Source organism: Chinchilla lanigera, unplaced genomic scaffold (assembly GCF_000276665.1).
Source record: "Chinchilla lanigera isolate Chin_1 unplaced genomic scaffold, ChiLan1.0 scaffold00032, whole genome shotgun sequence".
Classification (NCBI taxonomy): domain Eukaryota; kingdom Metazoa; phylum Chordata; class Mammalia; order Rodentia; family Chinchillidae; genus Chinchilla; species Chinchilla lanigera.
In genome coordinates, this window is record NW_004955433.1 from 23,138,773 (window position 1) to 23,152,055 (window position 13,283).

The following is a 13,283-nucleotide window of genomic DNA, read 5'->3' on the forward strand; positions in this document are numbered from 1 at the left end:
CAGTAAATATTTGTCACTCCCACTGGATTGTGCTAAGTTTTGGCTCAGGGCTGGGGACAGAGCCCTTTTCCTCTGCAGGGTACGTTCATACTAGCTGTGGCAAGATCTTAGCTGGGAAAAGTTCATTAAGCAGCCAGCAATTAAGTGATCACAGAGAAAAACATGCAAGCCTGAAATATCAGGTGCTGTCACCCCTGGTTCATATCTGCTCACCTAGCAACCAAGCATTGTTCTTCCAGGGCTTTCTGCCCCCAGGTCCATGAGTTCCTGCTGGACCACAAGCCCTCAGGCCCCCAAGCCCTCAGGCCCCCACGGTCTTTCCTGCCTCCAGCTAGTTCACTTTCCACCCACCATCTGGCCACCGCAGATGAGTTCTCTGAATCTGAAATCTGTCCTCTCTTCTTCCTTTTTTGTTTGTGTTTGACGGAGTTTGTCTTCTGTGCTGGGAATGGAATCCAGGCACTTGCTTATGCTGCAATTGACTACCACATCAGCGCTCCTCTCCTCTTTCGATAGTGACAGACCCAGCACCCCCACCCACAACCAGAACACTGTCCCCTCTCAATCACTCCAAAGCCTCGGGCTCACAGGATTTCTCAGAGCTCCAGTCCAGTATCTGGGCTTCTCCACCTCCCTGATGGATCCCCTCAGGCAGGCTTTCCGGCCCTTGCAAACCCAGCCTGAGGTCCTCCCAACTAAGAAGCCTTTTCAGGACCCCACCAAAGCTGGGAGCCTAAAAGGACCGTACTTCCGGAGGACCTTTCCTGATGCTTGAAGGCCCTGCCAAAGCAGCGAAATGGGACAAGAGGGCAGTAGACGGTTATGCCAGACCTGTCCAGGGGCCAAGGGCCAGGGGCCTCCTCCACAGCACCTGCCGGGCCAGGGGTGGGGACGGAAGCGAGGAGGCTGCTCAGCTGCTGAGCGTGTAGCTTTGTGTCTCTTAGCTGCAGTGCTGTGTTTCATCGATGCGTCGGTGATCACTAAGAAGATGAGGACTCACAAGAAAGGAGCCTGGGAATGGAAACTAAGCATTGAGGCCCCAAAGCCACCCTGGAACCCTCGTGGATGCCCAAGTCCGTGTGCCAGCTGCCTAGCGCCATGCCTGAGCTCGCACGCTGTCACTCACTCTGGAATAAGTGTGGCCATAAAATCAGGGCTGTCGAGTAGTGAACATTTCTGCTCACTTGTGTTCCCTTGTATGAGCTCGCATTGCCCTTCCAAGAGCATGGACCTGCCAACCCGACCCAACCTGGGAGCGGGCAGCACAGGCCTAGGGCTAACTTGTAAGGCAGAGCTAGGACCAGACGGGGAGCTGTGCACCGCACCGAGGTTGAAAGCTCTGAGTGGACAGCGAACAGGTCTGCGCCAGGATGCGCGGAGACGACCCACGCGGGGCTAAGCGGCGAGACCTGCGCATGCGCTGAGAGCGCGCAGGCGTTGGCATTGGCCACCCCGGCGGTTAGTTGAACTCGGTCTCTGAACAGGTCGGTAGACATCAGGCTTACTCGTATGCCAGACCTGTCCAGAGACCGCAGGCCGTGAGAAGCTGAGGACTCAGGCCACCAATGGCTGATAAGGCATCATCTGCACCCGGGGAAGGTAATCAGCCCAGCGATGAAGTGGGCACAAGGAAGGGGTGCCGCCGCTACCGGTGGGAACTCAAAGACAGCAATAAAGAGTTCTGGGTCCTTTGGCACGGCTTGGTCAAGTTCCTGAGTTTGGTGAGCTGGGCTGGTATTCCTTGGGGAGAGGGAGTCAGGCTGGGCAGAAGGTGTCCCCGAGGGATTCCCAAGGTCCACAGAGGGCCTGAGGAGTATGTTTCTATGCAGGGCTGCATGATTACAGCACAGCTCCTGTTCCAGTCAGTCCCCAAGGTGCACCCCTTCTTGGCGCTCATCCTCACCATGGAGATATCCATCTTGTGCTTCTTAATTATCCTGTACACCTTTGCCATCCAAAGATACTTGCCCTTCATCCTGTGGCCTGTTACTGTAAGTGAGGGTCCTGGGGAATAACCCTGGTGTGCTGTTCACATGGCTTGGCACCAGGAGAGCGAATGCGTAGAGAAACAGTCTCTCCTCCCGTACTTTGCACTCAGGGTTCAGATGGGACCCAAGCAGGGCAGCTGGGAAGTGGAGGGGGACCTGTGAGGAAAAATGCTCCCAAAAAATTAGCTGCGCGTGGGAGGCGAGGGCTCTCCCTGGTGGGCTAGTCTTTTATTGTGTAAGAGGGTCCAAGGCTTTGCTGTCCTTGGAGGGAGGAGAGGGGTGTAACAACCAGCTGTTCTTCCTACTCTCTGCCAGCACATGCTGGGGAAATCATTCCAGAATTCAAAGAAAATGAGTCTCTTAAATTAGTAAGACAAATGAGAATTTTTTAAAACTCATCTCTTAGCTTTAGGCCTCCAATAAATATCCTATAAAGGATGCTTGATTCAGAAGCATAAATCAGCCTGAAGCAGTCCTACACAAAATGGAACAGAACTAGGCAAGTTACCCAGCCTGTCAGCCTCTGTTTCCTCATCTGAGCAAGAGGACAGTAATAGTCCCTTGGGAGATTGATTAAATGTAAAGTTTTTGACATTGTGTCGTAGGATTGATGTATTCTAATCCTTGCGCATCATTTGTGTAATCACAGAGCACATCCAACTTACCTCCCAGCCAACTGACAAAACCCCAAGCCCCAGATCCCCTTGTTCATTGCATATTCACAGCCTGCCTTCAAAGCCCTCTACTTCCAATTCCACTCACTTTACACTTGAGAAAATGAACTCAGAATTGCCAAGTAATTTGCCCCCAGGTCATTCAGCTAGTTAGCACCAGAAAAAAGGTTCACCAGTACAGGCTACACTTTTCATTCCACCTGTCCTGCCTCTTTGTTAAAAGCTATCCTTATAGCTGGGCATGGTGGCACATGCTTGTAATCCCAGCACTCCAGAGGCAGAGGCAGAAGAATCGTTGTGAGTTTGAGGCCAGCCTGTGCTACACAGTGAGTTGAAGGCCATCCTGAACTGCATAGTGAGACCCTGTCTCAAAACACAAAGCAAAACAAAACAAAACAAAACAAAAGCTATCCTCGTAGGGTAAAAGAGGAATTTCAGAACAGAAAAATATGAGAAGTGGGGCTGGATGAGGACTTGGGACTCTTAGAAAACAGAGAAGTAGAGGACAAGGTACAAGGACAGGCAGGAACCAATTTCCCAGGCAGGAGTCTGAGAAGATACTTTTAGTTCCAACCAGATGAAAAACCATGGAACCCTGGAAGCCTCCTACTGTACTGTACTGTACTGAGGGAAATGTAACCAATGTTGTTTTAATTGATTAACTGGATGGTTGAGGGGCAAAATAAGAAAGGGAAAAGCATAGAAACAGGAAACAGGAGCTGTGACTGCATACATTGTGAGGCGCGGGTGAGAATGATCTCTGAGGTATTGTCTCAGGAATCTGGAGGGTGGGCTTTCATACACTCTCAAGCAGGAGATGAAGCTTTGATCTCAAGCCAAGTAGGGGTTTAGAACAGAAAACTCCATAAATCTAGCACCCTGGGAAGACAGCACTCTTACAGAAAAGAGGGACCGAGAAGACACACACTTTACACCAAAACAGAAGACAAGGAAACACAATCATCTCTGCCAGAGCTCTAGTAGGGGGGATGGGTCTCCTTTGGGAAACAGAAACCTTAAGCCTGCCCTTTGTGTAGAATTGGAATTTGAATTTTTGGTCCCTGTAGCCTAGAAACCATCACTGCTTGGAATGAGAATAAAATTGATATCTGATATCTCGATGATATCCTTGGGAGCCCTAAAAGAGACATATACAAAACCATGGCCAAAACATAAAGAGATTCTCACAGGGAGGGACAGTTGTCAAAAATGGACTCAATTCACAAGGATATGCTTGAATTATAAAAAAAGAAAACCAAGGCTAAGTATGAAAAATCAACAAACATAACAAATGGAAAGATTAGAACCCTAAGCGTCAGATAATAGGAGAGCTGAAAAGATGAGAAAACAACAATAAATATTTTAAAAATTATTATAGACATAAATACAAGCTCTAAGAATAAGACCCTTGGAGGACAGAATAGACATTATTAAAAGTATCTTAAAATAGAAAATATAGTTATTGAAATAAAAATGTTAACAGATGAATTTAAAAGTAGATCAAACATAGTTGAAGAGAGACTTAGTGAACTGAAAAGTATAGAGAAATTGTCAGAAAATAGTCCTAAGTAAGAAGTTGTGAGAGAGAGTGAAACATAGAATATGAAATAAGAATGCTCAAGAGTTGTCCAGATCTTAGCAGCAGGATTGCAAGTTTGAGCCCAGCCTGGGCAGTTTAACAAGACCCTATCTAAATAAAAGGTTTTTTTAAAGCTAAGAATGTAGCTCAATGCAGAGGTACTAAGTTCAATCCCCAGTACTGAGGGAAAAAAAGCCTTAAGCGAATAAAGAAGAGGAAATATTAAAAGTGATAACAATCAAGAACTTTCTAGATTTAATGAAAATGATATCACTGAATGTGGCAGAGTAGGAAACTCAAAAATTATGTCTCTGTACATAGCAATAATTATATGGGCAAAAAATGTCAGAACAAGTTTTGCAGGACTCTGAAATCTGTATGTTTTTGTGTTTTTAAAAATCTTTCAGTGGGGGAATGCTAAATGAAAAAAAGAAGCTGCTGAATGTTCTGAGAGAGTATTGTGCATTCTAAAGTCCACCTCCCATCTCTCATGCCCAGTTGGGCACCAGCGATGAAGACAGCAGCCCACATTCATGAAGAAGCTTGGTGGTGCCAGAGAGAACAATACAGTATCTCAAAGAATTCTGGCTCTGTATTTGTTTTGACCTGTCTGGTGGCTACCACAGATTTGTGTAGGAATTTGCTGTTGCCCCACCTACCTCAGAACATTGTCAGAGATGAAGTCTACCTGGTAGCATTTATGGAAAGTATTTGAAGGGAAATACACTATCTCAGCCACCTGGAGCAAAAGGTAATGCAAGCAATAGGCCAGAAAATCCAGAGAAGAAGTGGCAGGGAAAGGAGGCACGTAGGGAAAGAGAGGCCTTGAAATATTTCTCATATATACTGGGGAATCCAGGGCACACACACTCAGAAAAGACCTGAGGAGACCTGAGCTTTCATTTCTAGATGACCGTTAGGCTTCTGGCAAGCAGAAAGTCAAAATTAAGATGTAGTTAAAAACAGCCTGACTAGGTGTTCAAAGAGTTCCGCAACACAGGGACAGTTCAGAGTTGTTGTTTAAAATTCATTTGCATTCTGGCACTTAAGAAAATCTTTGTCAGATCAGTAGCTGATCATCAAGCTAATGAAACAGTGATTTTAGTGGTCACATGAGAAAAGTCTCTCCAAAAACGTTTAGAAAAGTCATGAAAAATACAGTTGGGTTCAACTCTCAACAACACACTCTGGGAAGGAGAAAGAATCCAATTTCCAAATTGACTACATTGTAAGATGAAAAATATTTGGTCTTCAAACAGAATTACATGACATGCAAAGAAACAAGCCAGTACAGCCCATACACAGGAAAAAGACAAGAAATTTGCAGAAACCAGTCCTGAGGAAGTCCAGATACAGACTTACTGGGAAAAAAGGCTATAAGTCAGCTGTCTTTAAAATGCTCATAAACTAAAGAAAACCATAAGAATAATTCAAGAACACATAAAAGCTATAAGGGATGGAAAAAAATAAGACAATATTAACTAAAAGAAAGCTGGCATAGCTTTTTTTTTTTTTTTTTTTTTTTCGGGTACCGGGAACCGAACTCACGACCTTGCGCTTGCCAGGCAGGCGCTTTTGCCGCTGAGCTAAATCCCCAGCCCCTGTTTGTTTTTTGTTTTTGTTTTTTGTTTTTTGTTTTTTTTTTTTTGGCATAGCTTTAATATGAGACTAACCCAATTGTATATATTTAAAAATATAGCTGGCCATGGTGGCCCACATCTATCATCCAAGCACTTGGGGGCAGGAGGATCGAAAGTTTAAGCCCAGCCTAAGCAACTTAATGACTGGCAAAACCCTGTCTCAAAATAAAAAATAAAATAAAATAAAATAAAATAAAATAAAATAAAAAGGGCTGGAGATGTAACTTAGTAAGAACACCCTGAGTTCAATTCCTAGTACCACCCCGCCAGAAGGATATAAAGAAGATTAAAACCAAAATGGATCAAAGATCAGAAACATTAAACCCACTGGAAGATAAAATAGGTAAAACACTTGACAACATAGATGTAGGAAAGGATTTTCTAGACAGAACCTCAACTGACAAGAAATAATAGCAAGAATTAATACATGGGATTATATCTGACTGAGAAGCTTCTGTACAGCAAAAGAATCAATTAGCAAAGTGAAGAGATAACCTACATCCTACATAATGGGAAAAAAATTTTGATGACTACTCCTTAGAGAGAGAATTAATAGCTGGAATATATGAAGTACTCAAAAATTAAATCACCTAAAGTTAAAGTCCCAGTCAAGAAATGGACAAAAGAAATGAACAGATACTTCACAGAGGAAGAAGTACAAATGGTAAACAAATACATGAAAAAATGTTCAACATTTCCGGCCATTGGAGAAATACAAATTAAAAGAATGCTAAGATTCCATCTTACTTCGGAAAGAACGGCAAATGATAACAAATGCTGGCATGGCTGTAGTGAAAAAGAAACCCTCCTGCACCATGTATGGGAATGTACACTAGAACAACTATGATGGAAATCAGAATGACAATTTCTCAAAAGGCTGAAATTAGAAATGCCATGTGCCCCAGCTGTCCTTCTTCTAGGTATCTTCCCCAAAGAGCATTTGTTATCATTTGCCATTCTTTCTGTATTTGGAGAGACTTTTCTCATGTGACCACTAAAATCACTGTTTCATTAGCTTGATGATCAGCTATTGATCTGACAAAGATTTCCTTAAGTGCCAGAATGCAAATGAATTTTAAACAACAACTCTGAACTGTCCCCGTGTTGCGGTACTCTTTGAACACCTAGTCAGGCTGTTTTTAACTACATCTTAATTTTGACTTTCTGCTTGCCAGAAGCCTAACGGTCATCTAGAAATGAAAGCTCAGGGTCTCCTCAGGTCTCTTCCCAAAGAGCTTAAGACATCCTATTGCAGTGATGCATTCATACAAATGTTTAGAACAACACAATTTGTAATAGCTAAATCCTAGAAGCAGCCCGTATACAATCAACAGACAACTGGATAAAGAAAAGTGGTATCTATGTATAATGGAGTACTATTTGGCTATAAAGAATGATACGTTTAATAGGTATTGTGTAATAGGTGTTGTAAAATAGGAATAAAATGTTCAAATGGGGAGAAGAACAAGAGAGGGGGTAGGGGGCAAAGAAAGAAGGGAAAGGTAAAAAGAATGAGAGAAGAAAAAATACTAAAACAAGAAAAATAGGAATGACATATTTGAGACATTTGTAGGAAAATGGATGCACCTGGAAAACATAATATTGAATGAAATAAACCAGACACAGAAGCTTAAAATACCATAGGACATCTCTCATTTTGTTAGGCAAAGTACAAACAAAGAAAATAAAGGATGGATAGAAGGGGACAAGGGGATGGATCTCTTGCAACAGGGAAGGGGTTCCAAGGGAACAAGGGTAAGGGGTAAAGAGGAGAACAAAGGGAAATGAGTAGAATAAAGATATCCCATGTATAAAAACCTAATAGCCTCAATGAATGTAAACATTATATGCCAGAACATGAGCTAAGATTAATAATATCAACAAAAATTAAACTCAGGATAAGGGAATTCGAGGAGAAGGGAGGAAGGGAGAGAAAAGCAGAAGGGAATCTAAAGAAAAGAAAGATGTTCTAGTATGTCCATGTACCCACTCCCCAAGGTGGCTGTAAACTGCATGTACTATAAACATGTTCTAATAAAATTTAAAAAGTTAAAAAATAGAGATGATTACAGCATATAGCAATTCTGAACATGTATGCACCTATGCCAATTAATCTTGATTGTTAAACTTGCTAGTTAAACTTGACTGCATGAAGAGACTTCTTGAGAGGTGAATAATAAGGACACTGACCTCATTAATGGGTTAGCCCACTGTTTATTAAGAGGTAGTGCCTAACTGGAGGATATAGGTCATGGGTCACCTTGGGGTCTTTGTCTGCTTCTTGGCTTCATCTTCTAAACTTTTCCCCCTGCTCTCTGCTTCCCGGGTACCAGGAACTAAGCAGCCTTCCTCTGCCACACACTTCTGCTATGATGTTTCTGCCTTGGAGCCAGTCTACCATGGACTGAAACCTCTGAAGCCATGAGCCAAAATAAACCTCTCCTTTAAGTTTCAGGTGTCAGGCATGTTGTCCCAGCAGCTAGAATGCTAACCAGTACAGCATCTAAAAATACAGCCCCAAAATATAAAAGGCAAATATAAATATAAAAGATTGGGGGAAAAAACTCCCCACCGGCTAGTATTTGAAACACTACATAAGCATTCTCTAAAATCAAGGAATCGATTCTAGGAACAACAGAGGCTAAGAGTAGGGAGAATTTATTGAGAGAAAGAAATCTTCTGTCTAAGAGGGACAGAAGGGGACGTGGAAAGTGGGTTGCCCACCAACCCCACTTCTCAAGGGGGTTTATTGAGCAAAACCATGAGGTGAAGTAAGTTCAAGGTACGACAGAATTGTAATCAATAAGATTATAAGTAGTTGCTTAGGTAATATTGACCCAATTGAAAAAATCACAGGGTGGGTGTGAGGTGGGATAAAACTATGCTCAACCAATAAGATTACAAGCATAACTGCTTAGGTAATATTGATTAAATGGGGCTCAAATGGGGAAGCAAGTCACATAGCAAGCACACAGGAGGGACAAGGACTTTCCTGGAAGGGGTGGGCTAAGGAGGTTTGGTCCTCCACCGCAAGGTGATTTAGTTCTCCACCCCAAGGGAAGTACATGGGTGAGTAGTCCCTCTTTTCCTTGAAGCCTGGCCTTCATTAAATGTGCCTCCTGCCATAGTTGTCTTCTGCACTGACTTTTCAAGGACTCAGCCCTGACTGCCTATAATATTTCTAATTAACTTAACTATCTATAATAATATGAACTTCTTCCCAGCCATCTTGTAATCTTGTAAAACCAGAACTGAGATAATGATCAACCAGACCCTAGCAAAGCCCAACTCCTTAAAAGCTGGTCCTGTCCCTTTGTTAAGGAGCCAGTGTAATCCTCATCAGAGCTATGCTTCCCTTGGCTCCTCCTTCCCTATTTTCTCTTACAGTATGTAAGAGAAGCATAACTTTCTAACTCTGTGCAATAAAACTGTCTATGCCTCACACTGTCACATTCTGAAATGCTTTTCTGTGAAGATGAATCAAGAACCTATTCCACAGGGAAAGTTGGGATACTCATCTCCTCTTTGGGAGGACATCCTAGCACCCCCCCATTCAGAGACATATATATGTTAAACATCAGGCAGAAGTTTGGAATCTGTACCTTTGGAGGAAGCTATGCTGCATGGTGTGTTGATGGGGGCTTGACTTTCTACAACTCATGCATCTCCACCATTTTCAGGATCTTCTCAATGACTTGGTTGCTTGTGCGTTCCTTGGAGGAGGTGCATATTTTGCTGTGGAGAAGCAACCAAACATGCCACTAAACTACCTACTTGCTGTGGTGAGTCTTTGGCCTTCAGGCTGTGGATTTGCTCTGAATTCACCTCTTCTGGCTCATTTGTAGAAATATCTTAGGTCCAAAGTAAAGGTTCTTTTAAAAAATTATTTATTTTTGTCTTTTTGAGTCAGGGTTTCACTATCCAGTTCAGGCTGGCCTTGAACTCACTTTGTAGCCCAGGTTGGCCTCAAATTCAGCAGTCCTTCTGCTTCAGCCTCCCAAGTGCTGGGATTATAGGCATGTGCCACCATGCCCTGCTCAAAGCAGAGTTTAAAAAGAAAGTTGTCCAATGTTTCTAGTGGCAAAACCACTTAAATAAAGATGATGTCCAAGGAGCCAGCCTCCGTTGGCTGGCTTCCTTCTTCTAGCTGCTAAACCTAGATCAAAGGCTGGGTGTAAAAAGCAAAGAAAAGAGATGTGGGGGAGGGGCAGTAGTGGTGAAGAAAGCCCAACTGAGAGAGAAGCACACACAGATTCTCTGGGTCTGGTAGTCTCATGGGCTGAGGAGAGACGTGAAGCAGCAACATGGATGAATTAGGGGCTAAGAGGGAAATATGCTATCTTCGGAAGGAGAAGCAAAAGTCACAAAGATCTTTTTGTTTTTCAGATCTTTATGGGTTTGGCTGCAGTTTTTTATTTAATTGATGCATGTCTTCAAAGAAAACACTTCAAAGGCAAGAAGCTCAGAAAGAACATGATGGCCCCTCCAGCAAAGGGAGACGATGGAGCAGGCAAGGGAAAGGGAAAGAAGTAACTCGAAGGCAACTCCTGTTGTCAGAAGTGGCAGTGTATTTTACAATAAAACATTTCCACTGTCTTCCTCGTCTGCTTCCTAGAATGGTTTTCTTTTCCATACTGACAATCATCTTTTCTTGGACAAGAAATCTCTCTTTAAATAGATTTGTAAGCTGAACACTGATGCAAGTCTCATCTGGTTAGGAGGATCACTGTGAGTTTGAGGCCAGCCTGAGCTACAAGGTGAGTTTAAGACCAGCCTGAACTGCATAGTAAAAACCTGTCTCAAAAGAAAAAAAAAAAGAAAAAAAGAAAAAAAGAAAAATTGTACTTTATTTATTTATTTATTTATTTTTGGTTTTTCTCCGGTACCGGGAACCGAACTCACGGCCTTGCACTTGCCAGGCAGGCACTTTGCCGCTGAGCTAAATCCCCAGCCCCCAAAAAATTGTACTTTAAAGGAAAACTACCAGGCTCAGGATATAGATCAGTGGTGCAGCGCCTGCCTGACAAGTGTGAGGTCATGAGTTCAAAAAAAAAAAAAAAAGGGAAAGAAAAACTACAGCTTCAGAACACAAGTCCAGTTTATTTACATTTTTTCTTCTCCCAAAACAGCAAACGTGGGCAACTTTCTCTCAGCTGCTCATTCTGTTTTACTTGTAATGGTCCTCTTTCACCCAAGAAAGGACCAGATTTTTGGGTTTCCCACAGGAATAGACCATTATCTCACTAGGGGTGGGCCATCCTCTCCTATCCACTGACACTAAGACTAAAAAGCAAGACCGAGACTAGAGATTGTGGAAATCTGTGGAATTTGATAATCCCTAGTCTTAGTTTTGCACAACACTAAAACATTAGTCTCCTCAAGCACTAAAAATTTCCAGTTCTCAACAGTAATGTGCCCTTCTTTGAGCACTCCCACTCCGCTCTTGGATGTGTAAATATATCTACCTCTAATAAATCCTTCTCCTGCCTCTTTTACTAAGGCATTCTTTTTCCATGGTGACAGTAAACCTGCTTACTTATTTTATTTTAAAAAAAAAATTTTATTAGGACATGTGTGCATAATGATTACTTTCATCATAGGGAGTTGGTACAAGTACAAAACTCATCTTAATTTTCTTTCCTTCCCTTCCTCCTCCCCACCCCATACTTATTTTAAAGGGATGGGGGAGTGGCCCAGATCTGGCTCCTGCCTGTGCTGAACTGACTTAGAAGCAGAGCCAGGCAGGTTGCAACCAGCTCCCACCATGGTTCCCAGCTGGAACTCATAGAGAGAGCCAGGTCTTTCCCATGTACTTCCTGGGGGCAGAGTGGGTGACCCAGGATGCTACCACCATTACAGTTTGAGTCTCTGCCCTCTGTGCACCCGCGGCAGACAGGAGTTCCTCACTCAGAAGCCCCAGGGACTGCACTAGCTGGGGGGCAGGTGTGGCCCCTCCCTGCATGGGCCCTGCACCCAGTGAGTGAGTGCTCCAAGAGCTGCTGGTTCTTCGGTTCAAGTCCCTGCTTTATTTGTGCCTGGACCCCCTGGGAGGGGGTGTTGCAGGCATCGGCAGTCTGTGATTGCTGCCCATCTGGCCTGCATCTGGTTCCTGTGTGTGTCCTGAACTGACTGGAGACACAGAATCAGGTGGTCCACAAACTGTCAACCCTGCAGTTTGTGTCTGGGTTTTGCCTGTACCCTGAACTGCCTGGGGACATAGGAACTGCTTGGATCGGGATTGTCACACCAGTGCAACCTGAATCCGGGCTGTGTACATGCCCTGAACTGCAAGGGAACACTGGATCAGACAGTCTGCCATCAGCTGACACCAGTGTCTGTGTCTGAGACCTGGGATAACTAGATACAAATTGACAAGTGCCAGAAAACCCCAGACTAAATAGAGCTTCTCAGTGGACACTGAGGGGTAAACCTGACCAATAGGAAAACTAGGGACACTAGCGGCCTTTGCTGTGCAGCCGTTGAACAGGGAAACTGAGCTTTCTGCATCTGGTATCAAACATGACAAGACGGAAGACTAAAACACAATCCCAGAGCTCCTCCCCACTCAGAGCAAGTCCAGGAGACAACGACATAGAAGAACTTGGTAAACACATGCCTGAAATTGCTGAAATGATTGCAGTGGAAGTAAAGAAGCAACTCCATAAGGCCATAGAAGAGATGAGATCAGAAATAATCTCCCAGGCAAAAAATGAAATGACAAAATAGTGAAAGAACTGCTCAAAACGTCGGAAGAAGAAACGTATAAGAAAATAGAAGAACAAAGGCAATGGATGGCAATGTTAAATGAAAATTGTAGAAAGGACTTAGAATGCATGAACCAGATTCAAAGAGACTTCCAGGAAAACAAAGCTTCCATTGAAAGCTGCCAAAACTGCTTGAATGAAGTTGAAGATAGAATTTCAGATTTTGAAGACAGCATGGCAGCTAGCAATCATGAAAGAAAGGATCTCTTAAAATCAAAAAGGATCCAGGAAAAATCAATTTAACAGCTGCAAGACCAGGCAAAGAGGAATAATGTACGACTTATAGGAATCAATGAAACAGCAGGAGGCAACACAACTGACATTAAAAGAATATTTGCAAAAATGATAGCAGAAAATTTCCCAAGTATGGAAACAGAACCTGATATACAGGTAAATGAGGCATATACAACTCCAACTAAACATAACCAAAATAAAACTACATCCAGGCATATAATAGTCAAGACCCCTGATCTCCAGCAAAAGAACAGAATATTAAAAGCTGCTAGAGAAAAGAAACATATTACCTGTTTCTCCATAAAGATGAGAAAGGCTCATCACAATTACGGCAGACTTCTCAGCACAAACCATCCAATCGAGAAGAGCTTAGAGTGAAGTATTACAGGTCCTGAGACAAAACA

At 43.2% G+C, this 13,283-nt stretch overlaps 1 protein-coding gene across 1 annotated transcript; it reads left to right on the plus strand.

The window, feature by feature from the left end:
• Window positions 1-1,405: 1,405 nt before the first annotated feature.
• Window positions 1,406-10,480, plus strand: Cmtm2 (CKLF-like MARVEL transmembrane domain containing 2). The gene is made up of 4 exons (XM_005388510.2): window positions 1,406-1,721; window positions 1,830-1,991; window positions 9,562-9,663; window positions 10,268-10,480. Exons 1-4 carry the CDS (start codon window positions 1,566-1,568, stop codon window positions 10,412-10,414), a joined length of 567 nt encoding a protein of 188 aa, XP_005388567.1. The 5' UTR covers window positions 1,406-1,565; the 3' UTR covers window positions 10,415-10,480.
• The last annotated feature ends 2,803 nt before the right edge of the window (window positions 10,481-13,283 follow it).

What these genes read in the sequence shown, in the direction of transcription:
- Cmtm2 (XM_005388510.2), top strand. Translation starts at nt 1,566, where the DNA reads ATGGCTGATAAGGCATCATCTGCACCCGGGGAAGGTAATCAGCCCAGC. An exon ending in TGGTCAAGTTCCTGAGTTTG is followed by an intron (nt 1,722 to 1,829) that starts GTGAGCTGGGCT and finishes GTTTCTATGCAG; the next exon opens with GGCTGCATGATTACAGCACA. An exon ending in TAAACTACCTACTTGCTGTG is followed by an intron (nt 9,664 to 10,267) that starts GTGAGTCTTTGG and finishes TTTGTTTTTCAG; the next exon opens with ATCTTTATGGGTTTGGCTGC.